The sequence below is a fragment of the Gossypium arboreum genome, chromosome 7 (assembly GCF_025698485.1).
Source record: "Gossypium arboreum isolate Shixiya-1 chromosome 7, ASM2569848v2, whole genome shotgun sequence".
NCBI lineage: Eukaryota > Viridiplantae > Streptophyta > Magnoliopsida > Malvales > Malvaceae > Gossypium > Gossypium arboreum.
Genome location: NC_069076.1, coordinates 2,596,185 through 2,612,289, shown reverse-complemented (window position 1 = coordinate 2,612,289; position 16,105 = coordinate 2,596,185). Strand labels below are relative to the sequence as shown.

General features: G+C 31.2%; 1 protein-coding gene across 1 annotated transcript; it reads left to right on the top strand.

The window, feature by feature from the left end:
- The first annotated feature begins 9,522 nt into the window (after positions 1-9,522).
- Positions 9,523-14,676, top strand: LOC108479155 (uncharacterized). The gene is made up of 4 exons (XM_017781586.2): positions 9,523-9,689; positions 9,899-10,350; positions 13,383-13,992; positions 14,074-14,676. The coding sequence occupies exons 1-4, from the start codon at positions 9,624-9,626 to the stop codon at positions 14,530-14,532; spliced, it is 1,587 nt and encodes a 528-aa protein (XP_017637075.1). The 5' UTR covers positions 9,523-9,623; the 3' UTR covers positions 14,533-14,676.
- The last annotated feature ends 1,429 nt before the right edge of the window (positions 14,677-16,105 follow it).

Here is a 16,105-nt window from a genome sequence, read left to right as displayed (position 1 = left end):
AATAGGAAAGAAAAAATAAAAATCACCTTGGGCTTTTCGGTTTTGATCTCTGATATTTTGGTTTTCCGATTTGGAACTGTTCTCTTGCTTTGGTGTTGCTAGATTCACGGTTTTGCTTAAAAAATCAAATGCTTTTGTATTTCCAAAAGTTGCCCAATCTTACAAATGACTTTGGCTTGGCTTTTTAAAGCCATTTACACGATTTTTTTTATTGTTTTTACTGTCTTTCTTCTGTCTTGCGTGTTTGCTTCGTTTTTGCAGGGCATGGCCGGTGGAACAGGTGGTGCCACAGGTGGTGGCAGAGGGCAGTTGGCCATAGGGGCGGCGACTAGCTAATTTTTTTAGGGTTTTTCTTTTTCTTTTTGTTTTGTTTTTTTGTTTTAAGTATTGGGCTAGGGTTTGAAATTGGGCTTAAGTTTGGGTTTGTATTGTGATAGGTTAGTGGGTTTAACTTAGGTGGGTTAGGTTTAGTTTAATTTGGGCTGGTAATTGGGTTTAGGTTTGGGATATATTGGTTGGGTTTTGGGTTTAATTTTTGGGGTTATTTAGGTTATTGTTTTGGCCCGAACCAAATTTGGTTTGTACAATTATTAATCTTTTTTCCTGTACAATTATGATTCAAACTCAAGCTATTTCTAAATAAGGTAAACACTCGACTAATAAGCTATAACGATTGGACTTTACAATTTAGTCCTTAAGCCTTAATTAACCGCAATTCCAGTTAAATTGATTAACCAAATTTCAATTCATATATTTAATATTTACGAAACGAGGTTCCAAAACTGCAATTTTCGATACAACTGAAAACTGAGTTATTACAAAATTAATAAAATCTATACCTGAAATCTTAAAAATTTAAAATGCAATTTTTATCTTTAATTTTTTTCTAAATTCCACCTACTATGACTTGATTTTGAACTCTTATTAGTATTATTAAAAACAATTATATGATAATAATAAAATAAAACATGAAACAAATGTTATCGATATGAAAATAATACCAATGCAACATAAATGCAGATAGACATATATAATTTTATATAATAAAAAATGAATTATTAATGTGACAATTTTCATATGCAAAACATTTTAAACATTGGTAGATTAAAAGAATCAAATATGATTTAAACAAAGCATACTACAAAATAGAATTCTAATAAATATATCAACTGGTGTAGAGGAGTAGAATAATAAAGTGAAAATTTCGAGGTACCTCTAACTGTATTAGATCGATTTAATTATATTTTTCTTCAGTTAGGTCAATTAAGTTGTGCTTAGAGTTCGTAATTATCCCTTTAATAGTGTTATTTTTAAAATTCGAATTTACATTCTCTATTTTAGAGTATAAAATGTGTTACGATTGCACTCAATACAAAGACTTGATTAGTTACAGTGGGAGGTATAAATTTCATGTCCCAGAAGGTACAGTTGAAGGGATTTTGAAATTACAGCGGGGTAAGCTTGCTGAGCAAAATGTGATTGTTTCTTTGACTTGTTTGTCAAGAATACCAGCCGAACAAGACGGCAGCGTAATACGTCAGTGATAATACCCTAATGAACAACGAGCGATGATACCTTAAGCATTTAAAAAAGGATCATTCTCATTTCTGTATTCACAGATCATTCATAATACATCTAGTTAGAAGCATTTGATTCATTTCGATCATAGCATCCTAATCATTTGGCATAAGCATAGGTACATGAAACCAATTCTACAGATCATGTCTCTAGAGGACGGTGAAGCAACATTAGTGAATTTGTAGATATTATCTCCCTAAGCAGTAGTGGAGCAGATCGAAGGCGGCGAATCTTGTCTCTCTAAGAAGTAGTGGAGCAGATTTAAGCCACCATCCTAACCCCCTAAGCAATAGGGTAACAAGCTGAAGATTACAGATCTTATCTCCCTAAGCAGTAGCAGAGCAGATTGAAGACGGTGAGCCTTAACCCCCTAAGCAGTAGGGTAACAAGCTGAAAATTAAAGATCTTATCTCCCTATGCAGTAGTGGAGCAGATCGAAGACGGTGAGCCTTAACACCTTAAGCAGTAGGGTAACAGGCTGAAAATTATAGATCTTATCTCCTTATGCAGTAGCGGAGCAGATAGAAGACGGTGAGCCTTAACCCCCTAAACAGTAGGGTAACAGGCTGGAAATTACAGATCTTATCTCCTTAAGCAGTAGCGGAGTAGATCGAAGACCGTAAGCCTTAATCCCCTAAGCAGTAGGGTAACAGACCGAAAATTACAGATCTTATCTCCCTAAGCAGTAGTAGAGCAGATCGAAGACGACGAATCTTGTCTCCCTAAGCAGTAGTGGAGTAGATTTAAGCCACCATCCTATCTCCCTAAGCAGTAGTGAAGTAAGCTGAAGATTGTAGATTTTATCTCCTTAAGCAGTAGTGGAGCAGATCGAAGACGGCGAATCTTGTCTCCCTAAGTAGTAGTGGAGCAGATTTAAGCCACTATCCTATCTTCCTAAGCAGTAGTGGAGTAAGCTAAAGATTGTAGATCTTATCTCCCTCAGCAGTAGTGGAGTAGATCGAAGATAACAAATTTTGTTTTCCTAAGCAGTAGTGGAGCATATTTAAGCCACCATCCTGTCTCCCTAAACAATAGTGGAGCAGGTTGAAATCAATAATTCGTATCTAATTGAAGTTCCAGCGGAGTAGATTGAAGCTACAAATCTCTTCTCCCTGAAATGACATTGAAGCGGCTCGAAGCCACAATTCGTATCTCCTTGAAGTTCCAGCGAAGCAGATCGAAGCTAAAATCTCTTATCCCTGAAATGGCATTGGAGCGGCTCGAAGCCACAGTTCGTATCTCTTTGAAGTTCCAGTGGAGTAGATCGAGGCTACAAATCCCTTCTCCTTAAAATGGCATTGGAGCGATTCGAAGCCACAGTTGGTATCTCCTTGAAGTTTCATCGGAGTAGATCGAGGCTACAAATCTCTTCTCCCTGATATTGTATTAAAACGACTCGAAGCCACAGTTCGTATCTCCTTGAAGTTTCAGCGGAGTAGATCAAAGCTATAAATCTCTTCTCCTTGAAATGGTATTAGAGCGGCTCGAAGCCACAATTTTTATCTCTTTGAAGTTTTAGCGGAGTAGATTGAAACTATAAATCTCTTCTCCCTGAAATGGCATTGGAGCGGCTTAAAGGCACAATTCGTATCTCTCTGAAATTCCAGCAGAGTAGATCGAGGCTACAAAACTGTTCTCCCTGAAATGGCATTGGAACGGCTCGAAGCTACAATTTGTATCTCTTTGAAGTTCATGCGGAGTAGATCGAGGCTACAAATCTCTTCTCCCTGAAATGGCATTGGAGCGACTCGAAGCCACAATTCGTATCTCCTTGAAGTTCCAGTGGAGTAGATCGAAGCTACAAATCTCTTCTCCCTGAAATGGTATTGGAACGGCTCAAAGCCACAATTCTTATCTCCTTGAAGTTCCAGCGGAGTAGATCGAAGCTACAAATCTCTTCTGGCTGAAATGGCATTGGAGCGATTGAAGCCACAAACCTTATCTCCCTGAAGTTACAGTGGGGCAGGTAGAAGTTACGAGTCCTATCTCCCTAAAGTTGCAGTGAAGCAGATCGAAGATAGCAAATCTTATCTCTCTAAAATTGCAGTAGAGCAGAGTTAAAGCTATAAACCTTATCCCCCTGAAGTTGCAATAGGGCAGGTTAAAGTTACGAGTCCTTATCCCTCTGAAGTTTCAGTAGGGCAAGTTGAAGTTACAAGTCTTATCTCCCTGAAGTTATAGTGGAGCAGACTGAAGAAAGCAGATCTTGTCTCCTTGAAGTTGCAATGGAATAGATCAAACTATAATTTAAAGCCACAAACCTCATCTGCCTGAAGTTGTAGTGGAACAGGTTAAAACTACAAGTAGTTGCAGTGGAGTAGATTGAAGCTACAAATCACAAACCTTATCTCCTTGAAGTTGTAGTGGAGCAGGTTGAAGCCACGAACCTTATCCTTCTGAAGTTGCAGCGGGGCAGGTCGAAGTTACAAGTCTTATCTCCTTAAAGTTGCAATAGAGCAAATTAAAGATACTTGAAGAAAAGAAGCGCCAAGAGAAGTTGAGACTCAGCTAGTCCAGGCAAAATTGGCCCTTTTGTAGTTTTTGCTCTATTCCCGTTGCACGATAATGAGCAAAGAGGGGCAGCTGTAACGGGCCAAATTTGCCTGGGCCGATTCAGCCCAAACAGAAACACCAAAATAATAAACAAAACCTAAGAATAAAATTACAAAACCCATATTGCCAAATTTATCAGCAAACCCTAACCCAAATGCAAAATAGGCCCGTTGGCCCAAAACCTAAACTAGGTTTTCAATAAATCAGAAAACCCTAGGTCCCTATGTGCCGCTCCCCCATGTGCGTTCTCTGACAGCACCTGCTCCACCTACTCTGGCATCAACCACCACCAGCCTGCAGAAAAGAGATTGTAAAGGAGGATTTTTTGGAATATAAAAAAAGGAGGAGATTGTAAAAAAAAAAATTAGTGTTTCAAACATATATCTGAATACAAAGAAAAAAAACAGCAAGCATTGAAAAAAAAAACAGATTCAAACGTGCCAAAGTCCCATTTCTCTTTCCTTTTATTTTCATTTTTCGACTACACATACATACATGTTTTCTCTATTTTTCTTTTAAAAACAGTATATATATATATATATTTATATATATATATAGCAAAATAAAAATAAAAATTTTACCTTTTTCGATTTTCGGCCACCGTGTACGGTGGTCGGTGCAGCGGACGATGACGATCCAGTGAGGCCAGAGGGGAATGAGAGAGGGCCTAAAAGGAGCTCTCAGTTTTTTGAAGAAAGGAAAGGGAAAAATGAAGGTTTTTGCAAAAATTTGGCCTTTTATAACACTACCAAAACGTCGCCGTTTTATTTAGCTGCAAAACACCCCAAAACGGCGTCGTTTAGGCGCCAGACCCGTGCGACTTGACCTATGAGCATTAGGATCCGCGTGTTTCTACTAATTGGGATAATTGCGCGCGCGGTCCTTCTGCTTTTGAGGCTGTTTTAACGTGGTCCCATTCTGTTGCTTCCTCTTTTTAATTTTACCCCAGGATTTTATTTCTGTTTCATTTAGCCCCCATGTGAAATGCACCGTTTTTGAAATGGGAATATTTTTCCTATTGATCCCTGCCCTTTCCTGCGTGTTCGCATTTGGTCCTTTATTCTTTTATTATTTTACAATTTACTTTCTTTAATTTCATTTTAATTTCGAATTAGTCCTTTTTTTAGTATCTTTTTATTATAATTTAGACTTTAAAATCTCATTCTAATCTCGATTTAGTCCTTTATCTATTTAATTTCAGCCTTTAAAGATTTTATTTTATCCTTTATTCATTTATTTATCTCTTTGCTTATATGTTCATTATTGTTTTATTTTTACTCATTTGCTCGTTCGTTTATTTGCTATATGTATATACATATATATATATATATATATATATATATATATACATATACATATATATACATATATATATACATATATATATATATTTTTAATTCTTACATTCCTTTATTTATCATCCTTCCAATCTTTAATAATCTTTCACTAGTTATTTATTTTATTTACGCCTTTATTATTATTAATTTTTTATCTATTATTATTAATTTATTCATCTATTTGTTTATCACCTTTTATGTCTTTAAAATTAGATATTTTTACTTTTATATATATATATATATATATTTTGTTCCTACTATTATTATGAATTATTATTATTATTATCACTTTCACTTATACATGCTTTACTATAAATCTGCCTTCAATTTTTTTATGTTTTAGCGCCAATATTTTTATAAACCCTTTTTCTTATATTTATATTTATATTTATATTTATCTATTATTTTGTTAATATTGCCATTGCTATTATTCATTCATTTTGTATGTTTTATTTTTGGAATTTGTTGGCTAAAATTGCTATTATTATAGTACATTAGTACTATTATAACATTCATTTACTAATCATATATACTCGACTTATATAGTCGCTTCATATTATTGCATTATTATTACCCCATGCATTATGTTCAACTATAATCAATCGTCTTTACATCATATTTCAAATAAGCCCATGTCATTCTAAACTTACATTCGATAAATATTTCAAAAAGAGAAATTTTCAGAATAAGGCAATACTTCGTATTTTGGAAATTTGAGAAATCGTGCCTTAACTTATTGGGTTTCGATTTTTCTCGTTTAATCCAAATGATCAAATAACCTTTTAAAATTAAAATGCATGAGTTTTGAAAATCAAAAGGCAAGCTTATTCTCGAGGTTTTAAAATGTTGTGTCCTAACGTACTGAATGTGACATTTTATTACTGCGGGACAAGAAGATCTTTAGCATCCACTTCGACTTACTCAAGCATTTTTGTAAAATTAACATTAATAAAAAAGGAGGATCGTATTTTTAATCTCTTTTTGGGTTTTCAACTTTCGGCATTTAAGACATTCATTAATCAATTAGGTACCAATTTTGGGCGTTACGAGGGTGCTAATCCTTCCTTGTACGTAACCGACTCTCGAACTCGTTTTCTCGATTTTCGTAGACCAAAATTGTTGTTTTAGTAAATTAAAACGCTTTATTAAAATGATCAATCACAAGGTGACCCGATCACACCTCATAAAAAAAAAGAGATCGGTGGCGACTCTCAATTTTCGTTTTCTTTTCCAAATATAAAGTCGACCCGTTTTCAAAAAATGGTTTTGACACTCTATTTTAGAGTATAAAATGTGTTACGATTGCACTCAATACAAAGACTTGATTAGTTAAAATCGTCTTTCCCTTTCAAACGGTAATCCATTTGTCATTTTCAGTAAACTCTTTATAACATACCTATTACATAAAATATTGGAACTCGACAAAATATTTATACATCATATTAGTATATACTCCTATCGAGTTTCCCTTTCAAACGGTAATTCATTTGTCATTTTGAGTAAACTCTTTATAACATACCTATTACATAAAATATTGGAACTCGACAAAATATTTATACATCATATTAGTATATACTCCTATCGAGTTAATGTAATAAGTCAATCGAATATCAAATTATTAAAATGTCTTTTATATACAAATTTTATGAGGATATTTTATCTTTTTTTCTATATAATTTTTGTGATTATGACATAAATTTAATTTTTTTATACATGGGTTTTATTAAAGTACAAGTAGGATGAAGGGTTGACTTTAACAAAGCACGCAAATTTAAAAAGCAAACAAGAAATTATTTCATGTTAATTTAACAAATGCTCTACAAATTCATATTCCAATTAGCATATGTAATTGGAAAAGAAAAGTTGATTTTGACTTTTAATGGTTCAATTTTGACTTCGAGTAACAAAAAATATTGCTTGCCCAAAATTTCGCTTCAGTTTATTAGACTCTTTATACTACTTTAGAATTTTAAAATAATATTATTTTAGTATTTAGAAAAAATATATTAATTGCTTAATTTGCAAGAATTTACTCTACACCTTTATATAAAAGCATAATGTTAAATTTAGTCTTTAACGTTTACATTTTTTTTATCAATTTTTACCTTTATTTTTTTAGTTAAATTTGGTCTCAATATTTCAAAAAAGTCGAATTTGACTATTAACATTTCAAAAAGAATCAAATTGTTGTTTTTTTAATCAACTTGGAAAGGTGAATGTTGAATAGCTTGAATTGTCATAAATAGTTTTATTGTGAAATGGTGCCAAATGTGGCATATTGATTTAGATGTTTGGATGTAACTCAAGTTATGTGTTTGGCATGAAATTTGGACGATTTGTGCAGGTATAAGTAGTGTTTAGTGCACTTCTTTGGATGATTTTGGAAGTTGATTTGAAACAGGTGTCAAGAGGCCTTTAATGTAACAAAAATAGGATTCACGTCGTGACGTTGTATAGTGGTTATCCTGACGAGAAAAGGCCTGTAATGTCAAATTGAGACGAGGAACCTCATTATCTTAAGGAGGCCAAACAATAGGTGATGTCGCGACATTAAGCAAACTGAAGCCATGACTTGAAAAACTGTTTTGGCAATGTCATGACGAGGAACTCCCTCACGTCACGACGTCATTTTGAACTTTTTTAAATCTTTGTAGTTTGATCCTTGTTTGATCCCGGGCCGACTTTTGAGCTTACATAAGCTTGTACAAAGCTCAGGGAAAGTTTAAATTTGTACAGAATAACTTATATGAAGATAGTTAATGATTTTTGGATTCGAATTATCCATTAAATTTCTATATCTGTTCCGTTTTGCACTGTAGCATTCTGTAGCTCAGCTTGGCGATCGGGATTGGCAAGGGGTGTTACAACGCGGGTTGCCACACTAACATCATTAAAAATCTAATTTTTTGGTCAACATTTCTGTTAAAAAATTATTTGACTCTTTTTGAAAAGGTTGAAGATTAAATTTAGTTAAAAAAAATAAAGGCTAAATTAACAAAATGTGTAAACATTGAATGCTAAATTTGGTATTATGCCTAGTATAAAACCTTAAAGCTTTACTTGATAGGATGGAAAGAAATTGGAAAGGTAAGAAATTAAAAGTGTAGAAAAACATAATGATAGAAAATATATTTTTTCTTTTCATAGAAATGCTTGAAAAAACTGAAAGAAAGAAAAAATAATTTATCTTCCATTGGAGAGTTAAAAAATGGGAAGAAAGAAAATGAAACTTTTAAAAAACGCAAAGTTAATAAAAAAGCACAAGAATTACTTAATTATTAGGAGTCAAAATATTGTAAAGTCAAATTTTCGTTTTCTTAATATGCGAAAAGAACTTAAAATAAAATCATGCAAACATCATGATACACTATCAAAAATTTGTCTTAACAGTGACACAAAATTGTCACAAAATGCTGTAAATTCGTCATTTAGCATTAGTGACGGATTCTGTGAGGAACTTTTTGTCACACTACAGCTTCACTAGTAAGTTATCACAAAGTTGACAAATTCTGTCATTAAATTTGTGACAGAATTACCTTCATAAACCTTTATGTTTTCTATCAGAGTCGGGCAGCTGCCTGTCACCATACTTCGTAACTAGCTTTTTATTTCTGTCAGTATTTCTATCAATAAATTCAATTACAATTTTAAACTTTGTGTCAAATTCCATCACTAAATTTTGTGTCAATTTTAATTTTTGCGTCAAAAATTTTTGTCTGGCATAAATTGCCACTCTTTCCGTTACGTTTTAATGCCTTTAATCTGTCACAATATATAAAACTCGTCACTAAAAGATTAAAGTTCACATGGAAAAACATATAGACATATCTATTTCACTAAAGCCTCCATTTACCTACTCAAATCATTAATTTTACTGTTTGCAGAGCAATCACTTACCTACACACTCTGTAATTCCATTCTTATATTTTTCACTTAATTAAACATATCCTAAAATTATGATGAAACTTTGTTAATAAAAAACACAAGTGTTACTTAATTATTTGGAAACAACATATTATAAAGTCAAATTTTCCTATGAAAAGAACTTAACATAAAATCATGCAAACATCATCAATTTTCAGATCCTCTTAGCATCCCAACATTGTACTATAAATAAAGATTGTGATAATAAAAGCACCTTGAGACTCAAATTTAATGGAGTTTCTTCTCTTACTATGCCTTCTTTCTTTGCGGGTTTTTACTCCTTCAGCATATTCAAATGTAAGTCTCAAAATTTCTTTTTTTTTTCTTTATTAATCTTAGATACAGGCGTGCACACACATATATACATATAAATATTTATGATTAAACCTTGAATTGTTTATGCATGTTCATGTGCAAATCTTAAATTAAACCCCAAATTTTTAAAATTTTTAATTAAGCCCCTAAAACTTAATGCCAATGTTAAAATTGTGTTATGGTTGGTGCAGCACTGGTTAAGCCATGGTGGGAACCTACTGAACAGGAGATTTGCGGAGAAAGAAACCAAAATAAGCCCCGAAACAGTATCACAGCTGAGATTGAAATGGAAATTCGAAGCAGGAAGGGACATAACAGCAACACCATCAGTTTTTGAAGGAAGAGTTTATTTCCCAAGTTGGGATGGTTATCTTTATGCTGTGAAACAATCCGATGGTTCTCTTATTTGGAAACAAAATTTACAACAGTTGACCGGTATTAATTCAACAAGGGTTATTTCCAATGTTAATGTCACAGCTTCAAGAACAACACCCACAATTGCTGATGATTTGTTGATCATTGGGATCAGTGGACCAGCTTTTGTTGTCGCAGTGAAGCAATCCAATGGGGAACTTATTTGGTCTACCCAGCTTGATGATCATCCAGCTGCTGTTATCACAATGTCTGGAACTTATTACGATGGGTTAGTTCTTTTTACTTCCTATTACACAAGATAGCATATCAAATTCTATATAACACCAATTATTTGATTGTTTATTACAAATACAAAATAATTTAAACACAACTTTACAAAATAAATGAAAATACAAAATACTAGGGTACTTATATGAAACTACATCACATACATGGTTCAATATGCTCTAGTGAAAAAAAACATAAATATTTAATTGGGACAAAAAAAATTCAAATACCCAATTGAGCATTGAAGTTAAACTTGAGTATATAATTATTAAAAGAAAAACTTCAAGTATCAAAATAAAAATTCTACCTACTAACTCAAACACTAAATTAAATATTAAAACTAGACTTAAATATTTAATAATATTTAACTATTCATGTGAAAAAAACTTATAAAGAAAAGTTTAGACTTGTAGCCGATTTACTTTTATAATCTTCATGTGACATAATGATGTGATGTGATTTTATTGCGAATTAAAATACAAAAACATCATGGAGATGCTCAATTAGGTGTGTTGGGTAAATTAATTTAAACAATAAATTAATAATACTTTTAAAAGTTTTATCCATTTATATTATTAAATAATTATGATTGAGTAAATAGGTAGTGAAATTTGGTGTGCCATATGTAATTTAAACTGACATGGTATTTTACCATAGAGGTGTGGCCCGGCCCGAAGGTTCGCCCGAAATGTGGGAGGGTTTGAATAAAAATAAAAGCCTGAAAAATGGGTTTGGATTAAAAAATAAGGCCCATTTAAAAAACGGGTCGGGCCTCTGGTAAGGCATTTTTGGCCCTGGCCTGGCCCGACCCGAATTCACTAAATGAAAAAAAATCTATTTTTTTAAATATTATTTTATTATATTTTGCTACTATTTTACTATTATATTGCTACTATTTTGTTGTTACTATTTTGTTGTTATTGTTTGGATATTATATAAAACTTATTTTATTGTTATTTTTTTATTATTTTAAAGACATTTGCTAATTTTGTTATTATTTTAGAAACATTTGCTTGTTAAATTGTATCTTTTTAGTGTTATTTAAGTATATATATATTTTAAAATTTATTTTCAATTTGTTGAGAAATATTTATTTTGATGTTTTTAGTATTTTTGATGGTTTATATATTTTTAAAATTATATAAAATAATATAAAAATTAATATGGGTGATTAGGTCGGGCGGGCTTAGGAAAAATTTTAAGACCATTTTTCAAGTTGGGCCGGGCCTTGGCCTAGCAAACGTGCCTAAATTTTTAGTTGGGCTCGACCTGAACCCGGCCCGGCCCGGCACATGCACACCTCTATTTTACCACATCATTAAATAATTAAAAATTTTAAAAATAAATATTTTTTTAATTTTTATTATTAATAAATTTTAAATAATTTTTTATAATCATTTGAAAAATCACGTCAAGATGAATCTAAACAAACAATTGTCCAGGTGAAAAAGAAGCTAGACAAAACTTTATCCAGGTTCATCCTAGATGGGGTTTTTCAATAATTATTAAAAAATTATTTAATTTTTAGGATTTTTATTTTTATTTATATTTTAAATATTTACACATGACATGCTATGTGTTGTTGCTACTTGCTTAGTCAACCACATCATCACTTAAAGGTAAAAATAGATAGAATAATAATAACAAAAGAATTTCAAAAAAAAAAAACATAATCATATACTAAACTAATTTCGGTAAAAGTACCATGGACTTTTGTACTGATAGTGTGATCACATTTTGTCCCTTCTATTAAATAAATTGACAAATTAACTTTTGTACATTGGATCAAGAACTAATTTGCTCTTTCATCTAACATCCAAGGCTAATTTACCCATTTTTTTAGTTAAAAAAATACAATCTAACTCTTAATATAGAGACCTTCATGATAATTTTACTGAAATCAATATGTTTTTTTTTCTATTCTTACGTTATTATTATTCCATTATGTGAACAAGGAAACTTTGAGCTAGCTTTCTTTCTTTAAAATCGATATAGGTAGATAATAACAGTACATTTCTGTACTTATGATTCAATTGTATCATTTCTATATTTTTTGAATTTTTATATTTTAATCTTAAGATAAATAATAATTATTAATTTATTAATTAAATTTTAGTTAATATTATGTGAAAATAATAAGATGATATACATACAAAAATTAAAAATATATTCAACGCATCATAATTTGCAAATAGTAGAATTTAATAAATTAATGATAATTATTTATTAAAGACTAAAATTTTAAAATTTTAAAATATAAAAACTAAAATTAAATAAATTAAAATATATAAACTAAACCCATAACTTTCTCAGAATTTAAGTATTTGACAATAGACTTAATTCGAATATAAAAATAGATATAATTTTTAATATATGAAAATGTTAAAGAAAAATCGAAGCTAAATGTGACTAAAGCAAGATGATATAATTGAAAAACAGAAGTCTAAACCATCTCTCAGATCAGTACTGTTAATTAATAAAACTTGGATAAATTATTTAAATTCAAAGTAGGTTAAATTTTCCTTTTGGATTTAGTGTTTATATTTTAATTTGATTTTTAGTTTTATACTTTTTGAATTTTGAAGTTCTAGTTCTAACCTATATTGTAGTAATTAAAATTATTTGGTTAAATTTAATTATTAGTCTTGTACTATGTGTACAGTTGTAGATTTAGTATATATTCTTTAATTGGATAATTTTGAATTTTGTGCAATTCAAATTTAAAAATTTCATTCTTGATGCAAATGATCATTATTAATTCATTAACTAATTTTTAGTAAATAATATGTAGAAATAACAGAACAGAACTTAAATTAATAAATTTAATAATTACCATTCGGGCGAGGGTCGAAATTTTAGCATTTGAAAAATATAAGGACTAAAAATAATTAAATTATTCATTTAGAAGTAGAAAAGAACATTTGCAGTGGTTTTTTGAGAATATAAGGTAAGTTTGATTGATGAAGATGTATTAGTAGAAAGTAATATTTATAAAGTCTGAATATAGACCGTATTTATTTGATTTAAACTCAGGAACTTCTACGTGGGCACATCTTCACTAGAGGAAGAGGTAAGCATTGAAGAATGCTGCATCTTTCGTGGAAGCTTCGTCAAACTAAACGCAAAAACTGGGAAAATCTTGTGGCAAACCTTCATGTTACCCGACAATTTCGGCAACCGTGACAAATATGCCGGCGCTGCCATCTGGGGCAGCAGCCCGCCGATCGATGTCACTAGGAACCTCGTCTACGTTGCCACTGGCAACCTCTATTCTGCACCCCAAAACGTAATCGATTGCCAAGAGAGACAAAACAATCAAATCCAAGTTGCTCCTACTCATTCCGATGAGTGTGTGGAGCCTGAAAACCACTCAGATTCATTCCTGGCCCTTGATTTGGACACTGGAGACATCAAGTGGTTCCATCAACTTGGGGGCTATGATGTTTGGTTTTTCGCCTGTTTTAATATTTCAGTCCCTGATTGTCCTCCCGGAGGACCAAACCCTGATGCTGATTTTGGTGAAGCACCCATGATGCTCACCATATACGTCAATGGAACTACAAAAGACATTGTTGTTGCTGTTCAAAAAAGTGGATTTGCGTGGGCTTTGGATCGTGATGATGGCAACATTATATGGTCTACCGTAAGATATCTGAACCCTTTTTTTTTTTTATATCAAGTTGTGAAAAACAATGATTATATTAGGCTTTAAATGGTGATGTAGGAAGCTGGACCTGGTGGTCTCACAGGAGGCGGAATATGGGGGGCGGCCACCGATGAAAAGCATGTCTACACCAACATAGCCAACTCCGACGGTAAAAACTTCACTTTAAAACCATCAACAAGGAACACGACTGGCGGTGGATGGGTGGCAATGGATGCTACTAATGGCCAAGTTCTTTGGTCAACAGCCGACCCTACTAATGGTACGGTAAGTGGACCGGTGACCGTAGCAAATGGAGTGGTATTTGGAGGTTCGACATACAAAGAAGGACCAGTGTATGCAATGGATGGTAAGAGTGGGGAAATTTTATGGACATATAACACAGGGGCCACTGTTTTTGGTGGTATGTCAGTCAACGATGGGTGTATTTACGTAGGGCATGGATATAGGGTTAGTTTTGGTTTCTTTAATCCGAGCATCACTGCTGGGAACACACTCTTTGCTTTTTGCATATCTTGAGTTACCACCCAAACATCAAATTAATTATCTGTAATAAATACATGCTGCTATTTTTAGTTTGTAACTTGAATAGCAGAGTCTGTGGCAATGATGCCTAAACTTTTATAGTGTGATTAGTTTTTAAATATTTTATTGATTATTAAATTTTTTATTAAATTCAATTTAATTATAATGTCATTTTTGTCTCATGGATATGAAGGTAGTATATATTTTTTTAATTTTAATGTGTCCAACCAACAAATTTAACATAAGAATTTTAACAGCGTTAATAAATAGATCTAAATTTTAAAGTTCAAAAATAGAGATTAAATTTCTGAAAATAAAAATATGAAGATTAAATTTTAAATTCATGAAGACCTCACAACACCTTTAAGCATATTGCATACTTTAAAATTATATTCTATAATTTTTAAAAAAATCAACCCAACACGTGGGAAGGGACCATACTAGTTTAAAAAAATTTAATGTATCATCCAAACAACTTTGCTTGTTTTATATAACAAAATGAATTATTAATGTCATCATTTTCGTATACTAAACGTTTTAAACATTAGATTAGAAAAATCAAATATGATTCAAGGAAGTATATTACAATATAAAATTCGAATAAATATTATTGATTTTAAATTAGATTAATGATTGAATAGATAAAGTTATTAGTTAGAAAAATAATAAAAAATATTCGATTTAATCAATTTAAAGTCATTTTTGAACACATATAATTCAAACAACATTGATAAATATGATAATTGGTCTAGAGAAATATAATAAGTTATTATGATTAATGTTTAAAATTTGTGATTGCTCTTCTAATAATATTGTTTTCAATATTCGGACTGATGTTGTCCTTTTAGAGTATAAATGTGATAATTTAATTTTTTTAATGTTTTTATCATTGGGTTTTATTAAAGTCTAAGCATTACTAAGCATGGAGTAAGTAGGATAAAAGAGTTGACTTTAACAAAGCACGCAAATTAAAGTTATAATTGACTAAGATGACTTGTAATTTAAAAAGTAAAAAGAAATTAATTCTATGTTAATTTAATATCGAGAAAATAATATTAAATTTAGCATTTAATGTTTATATTTTTTGTTAATTTGGTTTCTTTTTCCTTTAGCTAAATTTGGCCCTAAGTCAAATTATTTTTAAATAAAAATACTTACTGAAACATTAAATTTTTAAATATGACAGCCCATATGACAATTTACATTTACTTCTACTTTTTTTTGAATTTTTATGAATTTTTATATATTTTTGAATTTTTAAAAGTTTTAATTTATTTGTTGATGACGCATATAAAACAAATAATGTCATATCAACATAAAGTACATGTAGATTATCACGTGAGATGCCACACTATCATTATTAAAAAATGATGTTTTAATTAGCATTTTTGTTAGAAAAAAATCCATTTCACTCTTTTTTTTAGGAAGTCGAGGGCTAATTTTAACTCAAAAAAAAATAAAGATCAAATAGATAGTAAATGTAAACATTGAAAACTAAATTTAGGATTACGCCTTATATAAACTTTAAAGCTTTGTTTGGCATGGGTGGAAAGAAATTGGAAAGAGA

Bases quoted from the DNA above. Each gene is read 5' to 3' on its own strand.
- LOC108479155 (XM_017781586.2), top strand. From the start codon at position 9,624: ATGGAGTTTCTTCTCTTACTATGCCTTCTTTCTTTGCGGGTTTTTACT. The intron at 9,690-9,898 runs GTAAGTCTCAAA...TGGTTGGTGCAG, and splicing joins CTCCTTCAGCATATTCAAAT to CACTGGTTAAGCCATGGTGG. The intron at 10,351-13,382 runs GTTAGTTCTTTT...ATTTAAACTCAG, and splicing joins TCTGGAACTTATTACGATGG to GAACTTCTACGTGGGCACAT.